The 24816-nt window shown below is 40.1% G+C and overlaps 1 protein-coding gene across 1 annotated transcript; it reads right to left on the bottom strand.

Moving 5' to 3' along the window:
- Nucleotides 1-4131: 4131 nt before the first annotated feature.
- On the bottom strand, nt 4132-18948 carry LOC140233144 (ribosome quality control complex subunit TCF25-like). The gene is made up of 15 exons (XM_072313259.1): nt 18763-18948; nt 18096-18278; nt 16989-17197; nt 15425-15507; nt 14578-14611; nt 13797-13893; nt 12917-13016; nt 11795-11981; nt 11228-11333; nt 9750-9968; nt 8947-9029; nt 8248-8406; nt 7545-7715; nt 6482-6563; nt 4132-4320 (listed from the first exon to the last, which is right to left on the bottom strand). The coding sequence occupies exons 1-15, from the start codon at nt 18934-18936 to the stop codon at nt 4132-4134; spliced, it is 2076 nt and encodes a 691-aa protein (XP_072169360.1). The 5' UTR covers nt 18937-18948.
- Between the last annotated feature and the right edge of the window lie 5868 nt (nt 18949-24816).

The following is a 24816-nucleotide window of genomic DNA, read 5'->3' as shown; positions in this document are numbered from 1 at the left end:
TTTATCATTGGGTCTATTGTGTTTATAAAAATCAAGCAGCAAGTCTTAAAGGATAAAACTGAAGTGATTAAATTCATTACAAAGCAGACACAGATGCTTCAAAGGTACAGAGGGGTATTTATTCATTCAATCCTGCCACCTAATGATTCACTCCACAAACATTTTGCAGGAGACAATGACCACACACAGATATGCATATGTAGGACTATACAATAGGCCTACATATAATCATTATGATCACATACAAGCATACAAGCATCATTCATGCACACATAATTGGTTATTGCTTCTTGGACTATAGACAAATCATGTCCCTCTTGTCTTCTCTGTGAAATACAAACTATAGTGTCAGAGACTCCAACCCTAAGCACCTTCTGATCTGGAGGTTCTCCCGCCCGAAACCCCTAGCAAACGGGAGACCTCAAGTTGATGTGTGCGAAGCGCGAAGTTCCTAGGGTTCTAGATGTTCTCTGGTGCTATGTAAGGCTTATTTTTTTCAACATACAATAGCAATAAGTAAGAAATCCTTTCCAACGGGAGACACAGAGCCAGGGCGGGAGAAATCAAATCTGAAGCAGGAGAACGGGAGATTTTGCAAAAATGGGCTTTCGGCGGGAGATCTCCCGTCGAAAACGGGAGAGTTGGAGTCTCTGTAGTGTATCATCTTTAAAGGTTTGCATGGTGATGAGATTAACATAGCAAGAGAGAGGTTTGTGGTATACCACATGGAAAGTCCTGAATAGGACTGTAAAGAGAAGAGATGTGGAAAGTGAAAAGAAAAGTGTAAAGGAGGGAGAGTAGAGTCTTGTGAATAAGTGTAAATGCCAAGGTGACATGTTCTCAGAACTGGGCCAGGAGGTATGACTCAGTGGAGCACCACGCAATGTGGTCCACAGCATGCCAGAGTGAACAAACAAGGCCCTAAGCATGTCATGCTGCACTGTGCTTTTATACCACTGACAATGATACACAGGCTGAGTAAAGTTTGTATAAGTAGTTTTACAGACTTTATTATTAAACATTTTGTCTACATTATTCACAGCGACTACATGACAACTGCCTTTGTGGTAACTATTTATGGATATAATTTATTGAACAATATCATTCAAATGTTGCCACCTTCACGAAAGTCCCTATAGCACGAATGTAAAAGTGCTTATCAATTTTCAAAAACACGCAAGTTTCTCATACAATACTTCTCAACTGCTTGTTCACATTTCCCTAAGAGCAGGCAATGGAATAAGTCACAAACTTTGTCACCTTGTCATGTTTTTCTTACTTCAAGGTATACTTTGATAGAATTAATAGAACATACAGCGATATCATGCGTGGCAGATCAAATCAAGTTCAATTGGTGAGAAAGCTAAATGAAGTTAAAAAGTTGACTTCTTTACGTTTCTCTTTCATTTTATGAAAACAGAATTACATTGTATATCTACTGAAACGGATTGTATAGTATAGTCACTAATTCATTGAAGTTCATAATATTTGTACGATTATGGCGTGTTAGTTGTTTTGTATTTTCATTTTTATGATAATATCACGTGTGTATCTGATTCTGACCACGAAAATATGGCGACTATCTAAATGCGGAGTATGTACTGTAAAACTAATGTCTCCTGCCAGTATAGACAAACTCATTTCTCGTCTATCCCCGCTTGAAATGGAATTATAAAAAAAAAAAAAACGAAGTTCGACTTTCAGCAGATTTCAACCGTTTTGTATAGTGCCTGATACAATTATGATTGTATCTCATGGAAGAAAACTAGTCTCCTTGCCTGAACTTTAGCTGCTTCCTTTTCAAGCTTGCGGGAAAGAAATAGCTGAACATCAATCGCAATCATAAGGTGAGGCACATCCTTAAAAATAAACACAGGAGTACTGAGACATACTATTAAATAAAAACGGGCCTTTTATCACTATTGGCAACACATGACATTGAAATGTTTGTTCGTTTGTTTGTTTGGTTTTTTTTTTTTTGGGGGGGGGGTAATACAATTGATTATTCTGAAGGTTTGTTAATCATACAATGAAATATGGTTCGCTATTAGCTTAGGTTCGTTAAAAAACAACAACAAACAACACACACACATTAAATGCGGTTCCTTTTCCGGTGTTTCCTTTACCCGAAAGTAATCAAGCAATCATTTATTTTAGTAAGGTTTGTGAATACAAAACGAAATGAGGAAGGCCTAACTATCAATTTAGAATGTATGTCATTATAATTATCTATACTCAACTTCACAAATGCAGAAAGATTGTAAAATTGTAAAGATTGTAAATGTGATGTTAAAAAAAAAGATAAGCTTAAGCTACAAGTTAACGAGTCTTTATATGCTATGGTATTACAAAAGTGACCGAGAATAAGAAGTATATTCATGATACAGTCATAATTATAAACCCAACGTGAAGCTGTCAGGCCTACATCAACCTTTGCTTCTGATACGTATAGTACGTGCAACATTGGCAAGCTTGATAAGCGATAATTCTGTGGACGCAACGCCTATAAAGGATATGTGCCTAATATGGCGGGAATTCAGAATGTTACGGCTGTATATAGCTGCAGCAGAACAGACGCGAAAGCAGTCTTTGATGTTCTGCAACATTACGACCATGTGCGTAATTTGAGGGTTTTTAGTACACGCAAAGAATACGATCTCAAAAGACGACTATCGTTAATTAACTTCATTTTGAACCCCCGCCTACAATGGGTTCTCAGGTTCTATCTAGGTATTGGTACTTGCTAAACGCATCCTCTTTAGTTTCCATTGACAACAACTGCATGGGAGGAGAATGGAAGCAATCAACGCCCTCGCTAAAAGACGCTTCTCGTAAGACGCATTGCGTGCCCGCCTATGCTACAATAGGTACTCAGGTTCGATTTAGGTATTGGTACTTGCTAAACGCATCCTCTATAGTTTCCATTGACAACAACATGGGAGGAGAATGGAAGCGATCAACGCTCTCGCTATAGACGCTTTTCGTAATACGCATTGCGTGCCTTTTTTCTTTCTACTGTTTCCTATTGTTTGTGAGTTAAAAACTTGCGGCAAACTACACCGCAGCCGACACACAACGCGTACCGACTCATTCATGCGGCGGCAGCGGCACGGACACAAACGCACCGAAGTTTACATCGGACGACCGTATTGGTCAGAATCGTTAATGATAGACCTGTCCTGCGATTGGTTAATTATCTTACACACCCAAGCTATCGCCTTATACGGTAGTGCGTGCGATGGAGCGTAAACGCCGTCGCTAAGCAGGACTGTTGTATTGTTTCGTCCCGCGAAAGAAACAGGTTGTGAGCTTGAACCTAACCTGAACTTTGAGAGCGATTTTCTCCGTTATTTAGAAAAAGGACTGACATCGTAAGCGTAGTTAATATTCGTTTTTGTGATCTACAGGGATGTCGAAATGAGTTGTATTACATATCAGTGTAAAGCTTAGAGTCTGTAGAATTCACATATAGGCATAACTACGATTTCATTTTTTGCGACTTTTGACTCATTCCGTCGGAGCGCCACACATATACCTGAAAGAAAACACTTCAAGACAAGGGAAGAACAGAATCACCGCTTTGTGCAGCTGCACTTGCATGCTGTAAAACAGTATTACAATTTTCTTTCAGTGATCATGCAATGGGGGAGGGGGCAAGGATTACAAAGAGCATAAAACTTTGGTTAAGAGTTTTAACAAGTTTAAGTTAAGTTCACTGGTTGTAGTGAGTCGGTGGAAAAAAAAAAGCAAATCCTACAGCAAATGAGTTGTGAGCACTGTGAATGATTAAGCATCTCATTTAACCTGTTGTAAACTCATTCCAAGTATACTTGGGCAGGTGTCTATGGGAAATGTGTGTTACAACAAAATCAGTTCGTCATCAACAGGATGATATATATACGCAACAATCAAATTGGTTATTCTCACAGGATACAAGAGAAGTCTCCTATGATAATATATAATCAAGCTGGGAGATCAAATATTGATGTATCACATGTTGGCAAACATGAATGTCGTTATTTTCGCTCCAGCTTCAGACGATGCATGTGATTCACATTCATGCAATAGCGATTCACACAGGAGGTGACCGTGTTCACCGGAGCTCAATGTCAAATGGGAAGAGGAGGATCGTCAATCGAACTCTTCTAATTGAGGATCTGGCTCCCCCTCAGGCCTCTGCAGTGGCTCCAGATTCTGCAGGAGTTCCCTCATGGCCTCCATGACTGCCCCAACTCCTTGCCGTAGGTTGCTGTTCTCACTGAGGTACCCACCCGCTGCTCCCAGGTCATCCTCGTCGTCAGCTGCTGCATCTCCAGGGTTCTGGTTATGGAGGGTAGAGACCATGGAAATACAACACTACTGGTGATGTCAGGAACAAAAGACCTTGAGAACTCACAAATGAGTTTCAACATGTTTTACAAGATTATGTATACAGTGCACTTCCGTTATAATGACCACAGTTATAACAAAATTCTTGTTACAATGAAGTAAAAAATTCAGGCCACAACATTATTCACTCTATGATCTTTTACAGTTTATTTATTTGGTTGCAATGAACTTTCAACAAAAGAGAACTGTCGGTCCTGAGGACTTCGTTACAATGGGAGTCCTCCGTATTTTGTTTAAACAAAGTTCCTCCTCTAAACATTACAGTTTGTCAGGAGGCCAGCAGTCCATGGACACAATGACCCTTGGTTCTTAAGTCTTTATGTGCCCTTGCACCTAGTAACAGTTGCGGAATTTCACTGGCATTCAGTCCCCTTACATTTGACTCTGATAAATGTTCTGCAAACCCATCACGGTTTAGCAGTGTAACATGCCAACATGAAGACTGCTCTGAGAGAACACAGACTTTTGAAGGTAATGTGATCCTTATTCACTGACATTTATGTAATCTGTGCTGACTGTTGAATAAAGCATGTATGTGGGATGGGCCAATTAGCAAATAAAGTAAAGTTACAATGAATTCCACTTGTAAAGAAGACACAGCAAGACATCTCATGAAAATGCATTCAGCTAGAAACCATAGCATTCAGTTACCTTTTTTTGACTAGTTTTATTGTTTTTTTTATTGTTGCTTTTTTTCTACAGATATTATACAACAGGCTGTTGCATAACATGGTCATGGGATGGGGTTATTTATGGGATTATTACAAAGGGGACCATTTGTAACATTCTTCATGGAAAGACCTTAAAATTTGTTTTTCCCTTCGGTGACCCTGAAAATTAGTTTCCTTTCATAAGCAGGCACATTACAGAGGTAGGTAATGCAGACCTTTCCTCAGAGTAATAAAACTGAAAACTTTTTCATGATGGAGGGGGAAAAGATACTATAGATTTGCAGTGAATTCATTTGGACACCGAAAAAATTTCAACCATTCTTGGTACAAAAGTGGAGCGTATTTTTGTGTCTCGTGTGACATGGGGTTAGTTCCATTTTTAAAAACTCTGAGGAGTATTACTCTAAGATTTCATACAAGATGTTGAGAGACATTTTTCTTCAACCATGCAAAATTTTGTGGTATTTGCAAAAGGGAAACACAACCTTTATAGAAGTTCCTTGACTTCCTCTTGGGAACTCATATCCTCCCTCAATAGCATTTCAAAAGCTTTGAATGAATAATTCTGTGTGTTCCTTCCCATATCAGTCATTTTTATAATGCTCAATTGTCCCTACACTTATTTTTCAAATACATCAGTACCTATTCATGTTGAAAATGATATCATATTTCAAACTTATGATTCTGTAATTCATCATTGGGTACTGGTTCAAACAAAACGTAGCTCCCACGCAATAGCTCCAAGGTCTCATTTGAAGCATGCAATCTTATTAAAGGGAAGATAAACCCCAAAAACAATGTGGATTGAGTGAAAGCAGCAACATTAGTAGAACACATCAGTGAAAGTTTGAAGAAAATCGGACAATCGATGCAAAAGTTATGAATTCTTAAAGTTTTGATGTTGGAACCGCTGGATGAGGAGACTACTAGAGTTATGATGTATGAGTGGACTACAATATCAAGAAAATATAAAGAAAATACTACAAAAATCCATTTTTCATGAAAATTACAAATTCCATCACCTTGATATTGACATATGTTAAGGGTAGCAATTATTCCCCCTGCTTTCTGAAAGCGGTTGGTCCACTGCTCTTTCATAATTCTAGAAAAGCGAATTTTTGTTGAATGTCCTTTATATTTTCTTTGTATTGTTGTCCACTCATACGTCATATCCTCTACTAGTCTCCTCATCCAGCGGTTCCAACACCAAAACTTTAAAAATTCATAACTTTTGCATCGATTGTCCGATATTTCTCAAACTTTCACTGATGTGTTCTACTAATGTTGCTGCTTTCACTCAATCCACATTGCTCTTTGGGTTTACCTTCCCTTTAATCCATTGCTCAAAGTGTTTTCCAATACACCATGATTCTATGTTTCATAGATTACCACAGAAAAAGAGTTGAAAGCCCTTTACTCACTGGAGGGATATACGATGGCACCAATGAACGTAGAAACTCTGCAAACATTCCTCCACTGCCAGCTGTGGTCCTGGGCCGCCGACTACATGGGACAAACAGCACATACCAGGGGTACACCGTGAATAATACATCGCATTTACACTGCACCTTATATCTAGTACAACTATTCCAAGGCCTGCTGTGAAGCAGGAGCAAAGGAGAAGAAATATGATAATATACAGTATACTACAAGCAATTACAAACTTGATTCATTATGTATTGTGTGCTTTTGTGACAAGGATCATTTTAGCTTAGCTTTGAAAGAATCAGAAATATTGACATTACTGTGATCACTTTACGTAACTCTCCTAATATCCTATCATACATCATCCCAAATATCAAACCAATACCTCTCCATCACAGTTATCAATATCAAATCATTCCAAAAGTCCAAACAGATGAGCTCTTCAACTTATTCCCAAACTGTCTGGGATATAAAATCTACTGTACATAGTATTGTTCAGAAATTTCATGAAAACATTTTTGTGATCAACAGTACACAAGACTTTCATCTAAATTACTGCCACACTAATATTTAAAAGGCAGAGCATGGCCTGTAGCACAGTCCCTGTAAAGAGGAAAATTACAACCAAATGTTTACAACTTACTTTACAGGTTGCTGCAGGTGTGCACATAGACATATAACAAGGGAGGAGATTCAAACATACAGGACTGTTGCATTACTTACAGGGAGGAGAACATGATCAAATGTTTACCTTCCACCTCACGTGCATATTTTAGGAAAGCACTAAATAAAAGGAAGGAGATGAGTATATAATCAAATGTTGCCATTTAATGAAGGGACCAAGTGTAGGTGACTGCAGCAATTATAAGGGAGGGTGAGGGACAAATTAAGTACTGCACACTCATCTCAGGGGCTACACAAGGAAAACTACAAAGTCTTTAGGACAAAGAGTTACATAATTGCTGCTTTCTCACATCTGGGCCAAGCATAGGGGACTACAGACTTTAATGGGGGGAGGGGTGTGGGGAGGGGAGACAACACAACATATCCTGTTCTCACCTTGTTGGTCGAGTGTAGGAGACTACAGAGTCCCTAGGAGGGAGGGGATCATAAGACATCATGGGGGTGCTGGCAAGTTCTGAGGGGAGCGTCAACTTCACACCAAGGTGCTCTGACAAGAAGATGTGACGGTAGATATTGCGTGGTGCACCTTGGTAGCGAGATTCCCGCCTAGTAAGCATGGGAATGACAAGGTGTGGGAAGATTTCTTGAGAAAAAACAAGTTTACAATGCAGAGCTACAATGTAAAAGTAAGTTAACATGTTGATATACCATCCAATCTGAGTTTTGTTATTGTTTCTTCTTTTTTTTTCATTAAATCACTTGTCTTCATAGATTCAGATTGGTCAGTTTTCAGCCTTAGTCAATCTTTGCTCCAATTTTCCTGTCTCAGTCTTAGAGAATAGACAAAAGATGACCCCATGTTAAGATCTTTTCTTGAAACAAAAATAATCACGTCAAAAACATGTTTTAAAGCTAAAAGCAAAAGTCTGTGTTGCAATGTGATTTCATACGATCACAATTCCATGTTTGGTCTCCTTCAAAACCACCTGTAGATTCAGTTGCAAAACTACAGGGTCAATAAGGTCACATCCTTATGTTGGGAAGCTAGCCTCACTTTTCATGGCAAATCTTCTGCTTTTGACCCTTGACTTTTGGCCCTTGATCTCAGTAAATGATCTCAAGTAGAAGTGTGACTCACTTTTCAGCGTACTCCTTGACCTTTGGGTCACCAGCGTTCACTCTGTTGATGACCTCTCTGGCATTCCTTTCCAACCATAGCATGCTCTCCGCTTCCTTCCAGAAGGAGTAATTCCTGGCCACAAACAGCTCCACTAGCTGTGGGAGAGCAGTCTTGTTCCTGCACAGAAACAATCAGGAATAGATAAACATATATACATGTATAAAGCATATACTTCATAGACTTAACGACCTAGCCAAAAGGGTTTCTTTTTATCCAACTCTTGGTTGGCTATCAAGCATTCTATTATTTTTTTTTCGTACCACTGATTCACCTGATTATTACAAATAGCAGTGAATTTTTTATCATCAATTCTAAAATCATTTTTTCCAATACTGTTTCAAAGGAAAGTAATACAGTGTACTACAATAAAAACACATCAATTCCCCATAACACCACTAGCCCGAACATACTCAGCACTCATTCTAAATCAGTTGAAATACATTGTATACTCAATGGACTCATTCACAGCAGAAGAAATAGAAGCTGTGTCCTAAATTTTGTAAATATTTCATATTTCAATTTAATTGTTCTTTTCAAGCTTTGGGTTTAATGAGCTATAAAACCTTTCATTCAACCCCCCCCCCCCCCCAAGAAAAGCAGATACCAAAACAAAACAAACAAGATCTAGAGAAGCAGTATGACTGGACTTACGTTGACAGCATGTGATGAGTGAAAAAGGCGTGGCTCTCGATCACTGCATCTGGCTGGATGCTGCACTTATCCAGGAGGGCATGCAACACCTGCAAAGTGACCAGAATGGATGCACAAAACAATGACTTTGCACCAGTCTTCCTGGTGAGAATGTAAAGTCCTTTTACCACAATCACACTCAGTTTCTACCAATTTAGGTGGCCAGCTGGGTATATACCATGAAAGGAAGACTGGTCACAAACACAGTTTGACCCAACTGTGGCTTTAAAGCTTGACACAAGAGTCCAATATTTGGAAGCCTTCAGGAAAAACATCACTGAAGATCAATTTCTTGAGCAATGATTATGACAAAGACATTTAAAATAGACATGCCTACATGAAGGGTCTTGACAAATGGATGCTTCACGACCAAATTTCATTACGAAGTGTCTGATGCAGTATCTTAATTAAAGGTAAAAAAGAAAACAAGCTAAGCATACCAGTATCAATACTCATATCACTTTCCAGTGAGATTTATGAATTTGCTACATCAAAACAGCCCATGCAATCACAATCACAAAGTGCACTCCATATCACCTGCCTGAATGTAGGAGGATCAAATGATATCTGATTGATTTGATTCCTACACATCCATCTTTACTCCTCTTGTACTCCAAGAGACGAGAGTTGTTCCTCCTAACAAGAACAGCATTTGACAGGTTTACAAAGCAGACAAAAGTGTATATGTGTGTACTACATCCATTGGGTGCACTTAATATTTCTTTCATCATCTTTCAAAATCCCAAACTCCTGGTTGAGGGCGCACTCACCGAGGGAAACATGAGGAGTGCATCTTGAAGGAGATTGTCTGCACGCCTGGTACTGGTATGCTCCGAAGAAGACGATGATGCTGATGGTGATGATGATGATGATGCGGCTGCTGCTGCTGCTGCTGATGATGACGACGAAGATGATGAAGAGTTGCTACGGAAATGTGCCATGGCAATGGAAAAAGCCCAGTTTGGCAGCTGTGAAAGATTCCTGTGTGCCTGAAAAAATATATATATATATTAAGAAAGAAAGAAAGAATCAAGAAAATGAAAGCCATTGGTTATCAATAATAATCTCAAGATTTCAAATTATTTCTAGCAATTCAAGAAATAAATTCCTCAGATACATCATGTGTTGTGTAGGTGGCATAAGGTCAACATGTCAAATTGTCTTTCTTTGAGCTTTGCAATACAACATGCAGATGGCATTACACTCTAGATCACAGATCCATTGACTCTTCTTTATTTTCCCTCTTATTCATGGCATGATAAGCTTGGCTGATATCACTTATTGACCATTACTGGTCACCAGGGAAGAAAGCACTGGGTTGGAGTAGTTCATCCCTTTTCCGTGAAGAGACCACTTCATCGTGGTTTCACCCTGCTCTTAGTAAGAGGTGAAGTGGGATCCATCACATACATGACTTGTGACTCTGTCTTTTCTTTATACACAGGACCTCTTGTTCAATCTCCTATTCCCAAGGTAAGATGCTTTCCTTTCTATAAATAGAGGGAATTGCATATAGAACATACAACACTGGCTAAAGCTGGTCCCAGTGGGGCAAGAGCCAAGGACCTCTAGTGCCGGTGACAGACACGCTCTCGCCTGATCAAGTTTGTTGCCAAGTGTCCCATTCCTCAATCAATATACATGAGGACTTTGACTTTCTGACATACTACCACCTCTCGGCTTTAGCCTGTTATAATGAGTTTGATCTCTGAAGTCTTCCATGTTGTGTTGTGGATGTAGAGGGGCATACAGATACACCAAGAGGTGGCTTCAATGACCTTTTCCTCACCTTTTTGCCGATATATCCTCTTTTCCTTAAATTTCCAAACAGAAAAAAAAAAATCAGTCATTTCATTCATAAGATGGAAGTCATACCAGGAATAACAGCAGATTTCTGTTTGTATTTACGTTTGTGCATAATGTTATGAACGTGAAGCGCATAGAGACTTATGCTTGTATTATGCGTTATATAAGATGTAATTATCATTATTATTATATTATTATTATTATATTATTATTATTACAATTATTATCATCAATATTATTATTATTATTATTATTATTATTATTATTATTATTATTATCATTATTATCATTATTATCATTATTATCATCACTATCATCATCATCATTATTATCATTATTTCAATTTATTTCTAGAATTTCAAGAATGTCCAAACAGAATGATGATCATGAACTACCACCACACTGATTAGTGATGAACCATCTACACACACTGAATTTGTACCTCCCATTCCTCATACATCTTGATGAAGAAGGCGTACTGCTCTGTCTTCAGGGAGTAGTAGTCAATCATTAGCAGCACTCCCAGGGGATCTCCTGATGGGTCGAGGCTTCACAGAAATGAACACAAGAAAAAAATACATACAGGAATTGCAAATAATATTAAAGACTTGATATTATCAAATTAATTGCTAACGTGAAAGAATGATATGCATGTAGCCTGTACACTCCCATTCTAATGAGCATGGCTTGAACAGAATTTTGTCCCAAAATTATTCCTTACCTCTCTTTATATAAATTATTCACTTGTATGGTTCTAATGAAATTCCAATATAACAAAAGAAAAATACTTGTCCCAAGGACTTCATTATAATGAGAGTCAGCTGTACTATACACACACACACACACACACACACACACACACTTGGGGACCCCTCTCTTAGACTTCATGTATAGAATTACAAGTTCCACATTTTACCATATTTTACCATCATCCTTGAAATATGCGAGCTGGCAAACTGAAAGAGCCATGATTGTCCCGCGCTATATGGCAAACACACTACATTCTTACCCAAGGAGGAGCTTGCTGAACTCAAGGGCTGTCCGGTTGCACCCCTTCTGGCCCAGATAGGCGAGGTGTTTGAAGAGGGCGAGAAAGAGACCCCTGTTCTCAGGTCTATTGTAGCTCAATTGGCACAGACCCTCAGCTACACTGAACAGAGTGTGGAAGGCACATTCACTGGCATAGAGAGCACGTTCTGTACACACAGAAATTCACAGAAAGAAAAACGAAAGATAGAAAGAGAAAGGAGAGACAGAAAGACAGATGGACAGAAAGAAAGAAAAATGAGTGGAAAGAATGAAGAGTATAAAAGAAATAGCCATGAAGCCATGTAAAGGAAATGTTTTATTGACAAGAAGAGAGAGTGCAGTAGGAAATAAATGAAATACAAAGAGAGATACAAAATTGTCAGGAAAAACAGGCAGAAATGATAGTAAATAATTATTCAGGTGCAAGTTTCTTCACTTTGTCTCCCTCTACAAATTAAATTTGATAAGATCGCAACTGCTGATCTGTAAATTAACAAAAATGTCTGAATAATATCTTTCCTTAAATACTTATTCTTGTCAAGAATAGCATGCAGTATGATATGCAGACACAATAAAACACAAAAAGAAAATAAATTTGTCACTTTCTGCAATATATTTCACGTGCAACAACAGTTTAAAAGGCCAAATATGTACATTATGACACAAACTAACAGCGCATACAACTTTACACTCACTGATAGCAAAATTATTCAAGCCAGTCAACATCTCATTTTAGAGCTTTTCATCCTATATCCTGCAAAGAAATGCTGCAAAAAAAATATTGGCAAATCATGACTACAAGTCAAAGTCCCTATCTTGATTTTTTTTTTTTTTTTACTAAGGTTAACCTTCAGAAAAAAAGGCTAATTTGAAAGTTTCTCACCATATTGACACTTAGGGATCATTTATGCCACATACAAGTCATAATCTCATGATTTTTGTATACTGGTAGCAGTTGAGACTGCAAGAGGGGTCTGTGCTATCATGTATACCTGAAATCATGAACCCATACAGGGTTTCGTCTATTGTGGCATAAAATTGGGCTACCAGGCTAAGTACATTTTAAAGGAATAAATGGTAGTGTCAGGGGGTTAAAACTCACCTATGAGATCAATGGCCATTCCCATGTCTTCATTTATCCTGGAGACTTCACTCAGTTGAAGGAGGCTGTCTATGTGGTAGGGATGTGCATTGACTATTGCCTGTAAACAACAAAATTTCACATCTTTGAACTTCTCTCACTTCCACGATTGATTTCAGACATGAAATAAGCTATTTTGCCATGTGATATGCTAGCTTCACAAATAATATATTCACATTCATGGCCGTTCCTTGTGCAAACCCTAACTGACAACACACCGGCTTACTGATTGCACTAATCAATCAAACACTGGAACACCAGGGCCCTGTTTTATGAAGAGGTATAATTGATTATATTCAAGTCTATGGCAGCCTGTGTGGTAAGGAAATTCACAACCGATTTTATCTTTTGATAAAACTGGGCCCTGATTCATTACGCAAGTCACTGAAATTAATAAATGTCAACACCATTCCTTTTTAAGGTGCACCCTACCACAGTTACTTGATACAACATCCACATACATTCCACTCTACTGACAGACCAGCAGTCCATCCTACATTCATGTCTAGCATCCTAGTTGCACATCTAGACTCTGTCCATGTACTACACCATCTTTACCAAGCTCCATCCATTACTTATCGGTGGCAGATATGGCCACTCAACCTTTCTCAGAGGTGAAGCTCTCATAGCATTCAGCTCATTTCTTTCATAACCATCTTGAGATGATAATAATCCCACAGACTTCATTAGGGCTCTCCAAAGGTGTATTGCAAACTATCTACAACTCTTCTTTCTCACAATGCAAGAACCAGCCTTCAAACAACAGTCTTTTATACACCTAACTCCAGGATTTTTTAGATTGCATTTCATACTTCTACTAGGTTTAGAACTGCTAACTCACCATTATGTTTGCGGGGTTCATAGATTCAACTGCATCCAGGAAGTCAAACTGCACATTCTGATAATCCTTGGAGTGCTCGTAGCTGAATGTTTGATATCTGTATCGGGGAGACGGGAAGTAATGTGAGTGGCATAAGGCACTATCTCTGAAAGTGTAGTCAAAACTTGAGGTCTTGCTTTGCACCCTACACTGGCATGTATGTCTCCTAGTCACTTGCTCCCTTTTCATTTCTTTCTGTGTTACTCTATTCATACTCTCAATCTCATCTCACTCCATGAATACATTGCAATGTACAGTATGTCCCCTAACAAATTACAATTGGATTTTCATGCTGATAACTACCAATATGATCAAACTGTCTAAATGCTACTTCGAGGTCATAAACTATAACATCTTGGCTATATTTTGCAGAAAACCCCATTCAATTTGTTTAAGTGGTCACAGAGAAATGTGGATCATTGTAAATTATGCCATGGGTCCAGTTTAGCACTTGGACGCTCTTGGAACTGAATAATGTGTGAACACAATGGACAGAACTTGGAGGGAAGAGATTCCTGACATGCTCTACAAAACTCCTCATTTCTCTTTGATCACTGAAGCAAATCGAATGGGGTTTTCTGTAAGATGTCAGTATTAAGTTATAGTTTCATACCCTGAAATTCACTATTTTTAAAGTTATCATTGCGGAGGTTTCCGTTGTAATTTTTTTTTTTGGACATACGGTATGATGTACATCTGATCAGGTGGTACCAATAACAGAAATTTACAAACACTTGCTTACCTTCCTTCTGTGGATATGTGCTTCATCGACAAACCTGGAATAGATGGACAAATAAGGTACATTAAAACTTGATACTCAACCAAACCCTACTTGTTAGCCGTTGAGGACGAGTCCCGAGTATACTCAGGCAGGTCTCTATGGATGATGCATGTTGTAGCAAAATCAGTCCGTCCTCTACGGGTTAAATATTAAAGGGACTGTACAGTACTGGTTGAGGTGGGGATTCATGTTTTGAACATTCCTAGGTGAGATAATGAGAAACCTCTTATGAAATATGAAAGAGCATGTAATTCTAAGAAGGATTCAACGTTTATTTGATGAAAATTGGTTTTCAAATGGCTGAGATATCCAAAGAAGTGATAATAATAAAAGGCAACAGGCCATGCCTTTTATTAGGATCTCTTTGTTTCACTTTGTTTTTGGATATCTCAGCCATTTCAAAACCGATTTTCATCAAATAAACTTTTGATACCCCTTAGAATTGCATGCTCTTTGACATCTTATAGAGTGGTTTCTGAATATCTCGTAAATCCTCGCCTCGACCAGAACTGTAAACACCCATTCAATATCAATTCTCCCCACACATAAAACTGTAGTCATTTTGTTGTTAGCGTTCTGGTCTTGTACACTATTCGTAATGTATGCTACGTGCAAATGAATGAGGTGATCTTACACACCAACGTGCAACATAAATATCAATTCTCCCTGTCGCATGAAACTGTAGTCATTTTGTCGTTAGCGTTCTGGTCTTGTACACTGGTCCTAATGTATGCTACGTGCAAATGAATGAGGTGATCTTACACACCCACGTGCAACATGCAAAGGTAAAGTTTCAACACTTTCTTACCTGTTTTTGACATTTTCGGCCATGTTGGCTTTGCCGTCACCAACCATGTGGGCTTCTGATACGGTCTATTTCTGCCTCTGTGCCTGAAGAGATACCAAGTTATGTCACAGAGTTGAACAGGACAGAATTTATACACAGCAGGTACATATTTCAATAATGTCATCGATCATCCGAACCATATCTTAGCCTGTAACATTTTTGTTTGTACAGTTGGTCACTGGCAAAAACACAAGACAGAACCCACAAAGGTCATTGAGAAGGCAAGATAGTTCAGCAGACACAGATTCTGCTTCTGCTAAGTTAATGCACAGCATAAGTTTGACATTCACCTGGTAGCGTAAGGTGCATTTGTATCTCTTGAGTTCTAAAGAGCTATGAGTTCATGGCATTAATGATTCATTTGATGCATTCATGTATGCATGCCACACATGCATTCACATAACTAAATAATATAACACATCACACATGTTGTACACATTCTAAAGGCCGTGTCACATCAGCCTTGCGTGCGACTTGCAAAGAACAATTTTGACTACCCGGAGGTCCCCGTAGATGATCCGCACATGACAGTACCTAGCATGTATCTCAAAAGTAGTCGCCCGGAGGTGCGCCCTGTCACACCTTTCCGGGCAAGCTACTCGGGCTTGTTACGAGTAGGGATTTTCTAGCATACCGGACATTCCTGAGGGCGGAAAAGGATTTGTGCGAGTCAGCGCATGTGTCTTACTTGCTGGACGCGTTATACTTGCGAATATACTGTGTGACCTTTGTACCAGTCGCATGGGGCTGACAACTCAGTGAAGGAATTCCTCTAATGGAATGGCTGAAATCTCACAGAATTTCATTATCTTGGCTGCATACAGGACTGCGAAGTACCTGCGTGGGAATTGCCTGAGAAGTACTGCCGCTAAGGGTCTCCTACTGGCGTTCTGCGTGGACCTCTATGGGCATTCCCGCGACTCACCCGGAAAAAGTTTTGGTCATGCTCAAAACTTGGCTGCGGTTAAATCGGACTTGCGTAAGCACCTCCGGGCAACTACGCGCTAGATACTGTCAGGTGCGGACCAACTGCGGAGAGCTAGGTGCGGACCAACTGCGGAGAGCTCCGGGGAGTAAATTTGTATCCCCGCAAGTCAAGCCGCAGAAGTTCCCCCGTACGGTATGACAAGGCATGAATGAAAAAAATGCAAACATTCTTGTTCGCCCGCTGAAAATCTTCTACGTGCTGGAAACTACCTCCTCGCCACAAGCCCACATAGCTTGCCCGGAATGGTGTGACACGGCCTTTAGTTTCATTCAAAGCAAAGTGTTCCTGAAGTTGTTGCCAATGCTGACATTTGAAAGCATCTTCAAACATGAATTTGGCTATGAAAATTTTGCTGTGCTAATAAAAGAGATGTATTTGTAGCATTTTTGCACATTGAAAAGTTGTAGATTTTTCTGAACTTTTTTGCACAGCAAATATCATTTAGAACATGAAAAAAAAAAAGAGAGAGAGATAATGATAACAACAAGCAGGCACATCAATTTGACAACAGGGCTGGTAGAGGTGACTGTTACTTACCTCTGTTCACTGCGTATGACATTGGACCCAAATATCCTCCTCAACTCATTCTCTGGATTCAGATGCTTGTGTTCAATGGCCAGGAGAGGTTTTGAATGACTCGCCTTGATAGAACTGTGATCTGAGGAAGTGGAGGCACTGGTTCCTAGGGAGGGGCATAACCGCAACATCTCATTGACCTCCCTGATGCCAGCATCAATTTCATCTTCCTGAAAAGACAAGTTTAACAACAAATTTCAACATGGAGTAATTCGCATATCTTTTGGCCTTTTTAAGTCACTATGTATGATGGGGCGAGTCCTCCGTAAAGAATCTCGGTCTTCAAATAGGCTATATTTCACGCAGTGGACTGAGGAATCTTTATAAATACTCAGCAGGGATTGCATGATATAATATAGTTGAGAATGATGTCATAATACACTTATCACATCTCCATAAATGTAGACCTTCAGAAAAGATTTCACTTCCATGAATTTTGTGACTTTACTTCAAAATGCTCATTTAGGCTCCGTAGCTTTTTTTTCTTCCTTTTTAATGAGCATTCTGTATCCTTATTTATGCCACACACCCTAACATTATTTGGGGCATGCAAGGATTACATTATTGATTTTTTTTTTCAAAACATATTTGGCAATCTATGACTTTATATTTATCAATAAATCACACTTTTGGATTGTGATGGCTTAAAGTGGATTCCCTACATGGTACACATATATTACTTCCTGGGATATGGAGAAGCAAACCTACAGTCTCTTCAGAAAAGCACTGCAGAAGGAATATTTGGGCCAGTTTTCTCTGTCCAATCAAGACACTAGTTTTATGATTTGCAAGTCTGTAAGTTTTGGATGTATACCTTATACCAAATAGGTATACCCATATAGGTGATAAATACACAGTTGATATAAACACAGTCTGATTCTATTGTGTATAAATGTGAAATTTATGTAAATTGAATGATTTTCTCTGGTTACTGGTTCTGGTTCTTGGGTCGAATTAGGCAAGGTTGATTGTATTAATGCAAAAATGATGATAATGCTGATAAACAGGAAAGGCCATACGCCAAGAAAGTATCACATACATCACCAGGATGTTCGCCATCAGCTTGACTTCCATTTTCCTTCTCCCGCTGCTTCTTTTTTCTTTTTTCCGCTTCTTTTTGGATTTACTCTCTGCGGACGACTGCTCTCTTGCCTCCACCCCATTCTGGAGACCTTCACTCACACTCTTCTCTACTGCAGCCGACTCCGCTTCTTCATCCGACAGCACCGGCCCATCATCCAGGTCATTCAGCTGCACATCAACAAACAAAAAGGAGATAATGATGTCAGAGGACACTTGCCCACAGATTGATTTCCATATCATGGAGAAGGTACAAGTCCTGCAGTTCATTTTCTTTCTTCTATCACAACAGCAGTGGATTAGTAGACAATTGGTGTGACGTGCGCATGCATGACTTTTCCTTTTTCTAATCTTCACTGTATTAAAAACATCCTCACCTGCCTCCGCAACATACTTCACAAGATGCAATGTTAAATTTCCAACTACAGTTTATCGATGCCCTCTACTGAAAAAGAAAATGATTAGCAACCAGCAATCACTTATCACAATGTCAGGATTACTGGAATAGAATCAAAGCTACTGGGTATTTCATATGGAATTTTATATGGACAGACTCTTAGTCTTCGAGATTGAACCTGACAGATGATTGCCGTTATTCTTTTTTATTATTATTATTATTATTATTATTATAACTACAGTCCATGGTGCATCTTACCAATTCAAAAGGATTTATGACTTTCTGTTTTTTGTCCTTAGATGATTTGTGTGTCTTTCCTGATTCCATTTCATTCTCATCGACCACTCCATCTTCAGCGTTATCTTCCTGTTCTGCACTCAAAAGTGTGATGTCAGGTTCATTATGGAGCTTCCTCATTGCACGTGATGACATGCTGACCGTTGACTTTCTTTGCCTACATGTGCAGAAGGTAATGATTTCCATAGATTATTTCAACATAAATGCAACAGCATCGGCGAATGTACCTCCTAAATGTAAAGCAATATACAAAGTTGAAATATAATTTCCAGCCACGAACAATACCTGGTACATCTTTCTTTCTTTTCTTTTTTTATGGGGGGGGGGGGGTTCAAAAAGAACTCTTATCTCTCTTTTTTTGATAACCATCACCACCTGTAGACTGTATTCATCTGTATTCACCTGGCATCTAACAAGCAGGGCTGCCAACATTCAAAAAACAAAATTAGGGAGGTGCCAAACAAAGAGCAGGCACGAAGATTCTTCATTGCACTGTGCATTAGGTGCATCTCAATAATTTTTTTTTCTTCTATAGATCTCAAATCAAGGAAGCTTTCCTATCTCTATATCACTCGTCAGTTCATTTTACCTTTTTCGGGGGGGGGGGGGGGGGGTTTCCTGCAAAACCAGGGAGATTGGCAGCTCCATATCTACTGTAGCTCATTTTTAGGCCTAACGAGTTAGCAGTGAAATCTGGCTATCTCTTATGGTCTAAATCTAAATCTTACTAGGAAAGTAGGACTGTTTTTATTGAAATAATCAGGGTGGATCCAGGAATTCCGTTAAGGGGAGGCACCTTTACAAAATTGATTGAGGGCGCATGCATTCCCCCCCCCCCATTTTTTCTTTTGATTTCTTTTGTTTTCAAAAAAATAGACAGGGGCGCGCCCCCTCCCCCACACTCGTAATGTATTTATACCGATAGTACTAGCCTATGTTGTACTTGGACAGAAAGATCCGTCTGTCCAGAGCGGTGGAGTCTTTTGTTTTTTTGACATTATCAGGACTCTGTGAAGCCAGAAGCAGTCTCCATGGAACATATCTCCAACGACCAGATACAGACCGATCTTTCTGTCAATAGCCTACTACTATAGGCCAAATTCATACATAAAATAAGAAATAAACTAAAATTTAGATCTTGGAAGCTTTGTCAAACTTTGTGTTCGATAAGTTAAATGTTGACCAACAAGTCTGTTTTATTCTGTGAAAAACTTCTCATTTATAATGATGACATTTGCTGGGTCAGTTTTTCGCTTCATCATGAAGCGAAAAACTGACCCAGCAAATGTCATCATTATAAATGAGAAGTTTTTCGCGGAATTAGACAGACTTGTCGGTCAAACTCAAAGTTAAATGATACAAAAATAATAAAATCGTTTCCTTCTTTTTTCTTCTTTACAGGATTTAAAGGCATAATTTACGATTTGCAGATGAAACAAAAACCCAGCATTAAATTAGTGCTTTAAAATAGTTCTAAAATGTGAGTTAGGGATAGAAACAACCAATGTCAAAATTTGAATCCGTATAGGCCCTAATCGATGTTAAGTGTTGTGAATACACAAAATGTGACAATAGTCATAATAAAAATGTTTCTAGACTAAACCGTATACAGATACGGTTTATTGAGAAAAACCCTGATATCTCCTTATATTTTAGGTTTTATTGCAAATATTTCATATGGTAGGATGTTTTATGATACAACCAACGGCGTAAATCCATACTGAGGAGTGGGGGGGATGATCGGCGATAGTCACCATCACCACGATTACAAGCCCATAGCCGAACCGGCGCAGCCTTGAGGGGGACGGGGGTGAGAGAAGCTTGGTAACCCCCCCCCCCCCCCCCCCCCACACACACACACACACTTTACAGGGATCGGAGAGTGATATATTTCTGACAAACTGGTACAAGCGAGCTTGAAAAATTGTGACATTTTACAGTCCCAAAACTGCAGTTTGTGACTGTATTTTGTCCGCTTTGGAAATTAAGGGGGGGGGGGGGCACCGGGTGAAACTGCTGGCAATTACTACTGACAGCAACATCAAGAGGAATGGCATAACAATTAAATGCGAGCGAGCGAAGCGAGCGAGCTTGAAAATTTTGACATTTTACAGTAAAAAAAAAAAAAACTGCCGTTTTGGCTGTATGTTTTTCGCTTTGGAAATTAAGGGGGGGCGCACAGGGCGCAACTGCTGGCAGTTCGTACTGGCAGCAACATCAGGAGATGGCATAACGATTAAACGCGAGCGAGCGAAGCGAGTGAGCTTGAAATTTTGACATTTTTACAGTCCCAAAAATGCCGTTTGTAGCTTTATTTTTAGCTTTTGAAATTAAGGGGAGCACTGGGCGAAAACTGGTGGCAATTACTGACAGCAACATCATGAGAATGGCATAATGATTAAATGCGAGTGTGCGAAGCGAGCGAGCTTGAAAATTTGACATCTTACAGTCCCCAAAACTGCCATTTGTAGTTATATTTTTCGCTTTGGAAATTAAAGGGGACGCACCGGGCACAACTGCTGTCAATCACTGGCAGCAACATCAGGAGAATGCCATAGCGATTAAATGCGAGCAAGCGGAGCAAGCGAGCCTTAAAATTTTGACATTTTGCAATCCCAGACAAAGTCGTTTGTAGCTATGTTTTTCGATGTGGAGATTAAGGGGGGAGCACCGGGCGAAAACTGCTGGCAATTACTGGCAGCAACATCAGAGAATGGCATAATGATTGAGCGGGTGAGCGGAGCGAGCGAGCTTCAAAATTTTTGACTTATTACAGTCCCAAAACTGCCGTTTGTAGCTTTATTTTTAGCTTTGGAAATTAAGGGGGGGGGGCACCGGGTGAAACTGCTGGCAATTACTGACAGCAACATCAAGAGAATGGCATAACAATAGAATGCGAGCGAGCGAAGCGAGCGAGCTTGAAAATTTGGCATTTTACAGTAAAAAACTGCCGTTTGGGCTGTATTTTTTCGCTTTGGAAATTAAGGGGGCGCACAGGGCGCAACTGCTGGCAGTTCGTACTGGCAGCAACATCAGGAGAATGACATAACGATTAAATGCGAGCGAGCGAAGCGAGTGAGCTTGAAAATTTTGACATTTTACAGTCCCTCAAACTGTCGTTTGTGGCTGTATTTTGTCGCTTTGGAAATTAAGGGGGAGCACCGGGCGAAAACTGCTGGCAATTACTGGCAGCAACATCAGGAGAATGGCATAATGATTAAATGCGAGCGAGCGAATCGAGCGAGCTTGAAAATTTTGACTTATTACAGTCCCAAAACTGCCGTTTGTAGCTAATTTTTCGCTTTGGAAATTAAGGGGGAGCACCGGGGAAAACTGCTGGCAATAACTGGCAGCAACATCAGGATAATAGCATAATGATTAAATGCGAGCGAGCGAAGCGAGCGAGCTTCAAAATTTTGACTTATTACAGTCCCAAAACTGCCGTTTGTAGCTATATTTTTCGCTTTGGAAATTAAGGGGGGGGGGGGAGCACCGGGCGAAACTGCTGGCAATAACTGGCAGCAACATCAGGAGAATGGCATAATGATTAAATGCGAGTGAGTGAAGCGAGCTTCAAAATTTTGACTCTTACAGTCCCAAAACTGCCGTTTGTAGCTATGTTTTTCGCTGTGGAGATTAAGGGGGAGCACCGGGCGAAAACTGCTGGCAATTACTGGCAGCAACATCAGGAGAATGGCATAATGATTGAGCGAGTGAGCGGAGCGAGCGAGCTTCAAAATTTTTGACTTATTACAGTCCCAAAACTGCCGTTTGTAGCTTTATTTTTAGCTTTGGAAATTAAGGGGGGCACCGGGTGAAACTGCTGGCAATTACTGACAGCAACATCAAGAGAATGGCATAACAATAAAATGCGAGCGAGCGAAGCGAGCGAGCTTGAAAATTTTGGCATTTTACAGTAAAAAAAACTGCCGTTTTGGGCTGTATTTTTTCGCTTTGGAAATTAAGGGGGCGCACAGGGCGCAACTGCTGGCAGTTCGTACTGGCAGCAACATCAGGAGAATGGCATAACGATTAATGCGAGCGAGCGAAGCGAGTGAGCTTGAAAATTTTGACATTTTACAGTCCCCCAAACTGTCGTTTGTGGCTGTATTTTGTCGCTTTGGAAATTAAGGGAGCACCGGGCGAAAACTGCTGGCAATTACTGGCAGCAACATCAGGAGAATGGCATAATGATTAAATGCGAGCGAGCGAAGCGAGCGAGCTTCAAAACTTTGACTTATTACAGTCCAAAACTGCGTTTGTAGCTATATTTTCGCTTTGGAAATTAAGGGGGAGCACCGGGCGAAAACTGCTGGCAATAACTGGCAGCAACATCAGGAGAATGGCATAATGATTAAATGCGAGTGAGTGAAGCGAGCTTGAAAATTTTGACATCTTACAGTCCCAAAACTGCCGTTTGTAGCTATGTTTTTCGCTGTGGAGATTAAGGGGGGAGCACCGGGCGAAAACTGCTGGCAATTACTGGCAGCAACATCATGAGAATGGCATTATGATTAAATGCGAGTGTGCGAAGCGAGCGAGGCTTGAAAATTTGACATCTTACAGTCCCCAAAACTGCCATTTGTAGCTATATTTTCGCTTTGGAAATTAAAGGGGACGCACCGGGCACAACTGCTGTCAATCACTGGCACCAACATCAGGAGAATGCCATATAGCGATTAAATGCGAGCGAGCGGAGCAAGCGAGCCTTAAAATTTTGACATTTTGCAATCCCAGAAAATGTCGTTTGTAGCTGTATTTTTTCGCTTTGGAAATTAAGGGGAGGCACACCGGGCGAAAACTGCTGGCAACTACTGGCAGCAACATCAGGAGAATGGCATCATGATTAAATCCGAGCGAGCGGAGCGAGCGAGCTTGAAAATTCGACTTATTACAGTCCCAAAACTGCCGTTTGTAGCTTTATTTTTAGCTTTGGAAATTAAGGGGGAGCACCGGGCGAAAACTGCTGGCAATTTATGGCAGCAACATCATGAGAATGGCATAATGATTAAATGCGAGTGTGCGAAGCGAGCGAGCTTGAACAATTTTGACATCTTACAGTCCCCCAAACTGCCATTTGTAGCTATATTTTTTTGCTTTGGAGATTAGGGGGGGGGGGCGCACCGGGCGCAATTGCTGTCAATCACTGGTAGCAACATCAGGGGAATGGCTTAGCGCTTAAATGCGAGCGAGCGGAGCGAGCGAGCTTTAAAATTTTGACATTTTACACCCCAAAAACTGCCGTTTTTAGCTATATTTTTGCGATTTGGTTTGTCCCACTTTTATGGGGGAACCATCCCCCCCCCCCCATCGACGCCTCTGCATATGAGGGACCTTTTGTTAAGTGAAAGATATGCTGCACACTCTTTGACAAATTAGGGAAATATACGTCAATCTCAACAGTGTACTTATCGAAAGGGATCCAGTATAGCGGAGCTTTTGCATGTTTATGATTGCAATTCAACGATTTGGTGCATAGTTCTGGCGGTATTTGGACAATAATTCCATTAAGAAAGTTCGAAATTTGTCCTCATCTCGGAAATTGCTTGGGGGATAAATGATTTGCCTGCCTAAACACTTCGTAGGGGCGGGGCAAATGCCCTTTGCCCCCCCCCCCCGACATATTTTCGACGCCCCTGATCTTCCCTGGGTATACCCATAGATGTATCTTGACTGAATTATCAGTCACTGTCGTTCCTCATGAATGATTCAGGAAATGGAGGGGGTTCAATAATTATTATGGCAATATAGTTTTGTTATTGTTTGTTTGTTTGTTTTCGTACATATTTTGCAGATGGTCCCAAGTTACTCTCGTCTTAACATGTTTACATGTACATGTAGGCCTACACTATTTGACGTTGTCAACGTCTGAGCCATACCTTACAGTGTATGTCCATGTCCGCGAGCGAGCGAAGCGAGCGAGCGCTTGAGAAAATTATGCATTCGATTTCCTACAAGATAGAATACTGTTCAGCTCTGTTACCTGTCTGAAGGCCGGAGTACAAACGTCATGCA

The sequence above is a fragment of the Diadema setosum genome, chromosome 9, assembly GCF_964275005.1.
Source record: "Diadema setosum chromosome 9, eeDiaSeto1, whole genome shotgun sequence".
In the NCBI taxonomy this organism is placed as follows: Eukaryota; Metazoa; Echinodermata; class Echinoidea; order Diadematoida; family Diadematidae; genus Diadema; species Diadema setosum.
The sequence above is the reverse complement of the archived record's forward strand: the minus strand, read 5'-3'. Positions and strand labels throughout refer to the sequence as shown.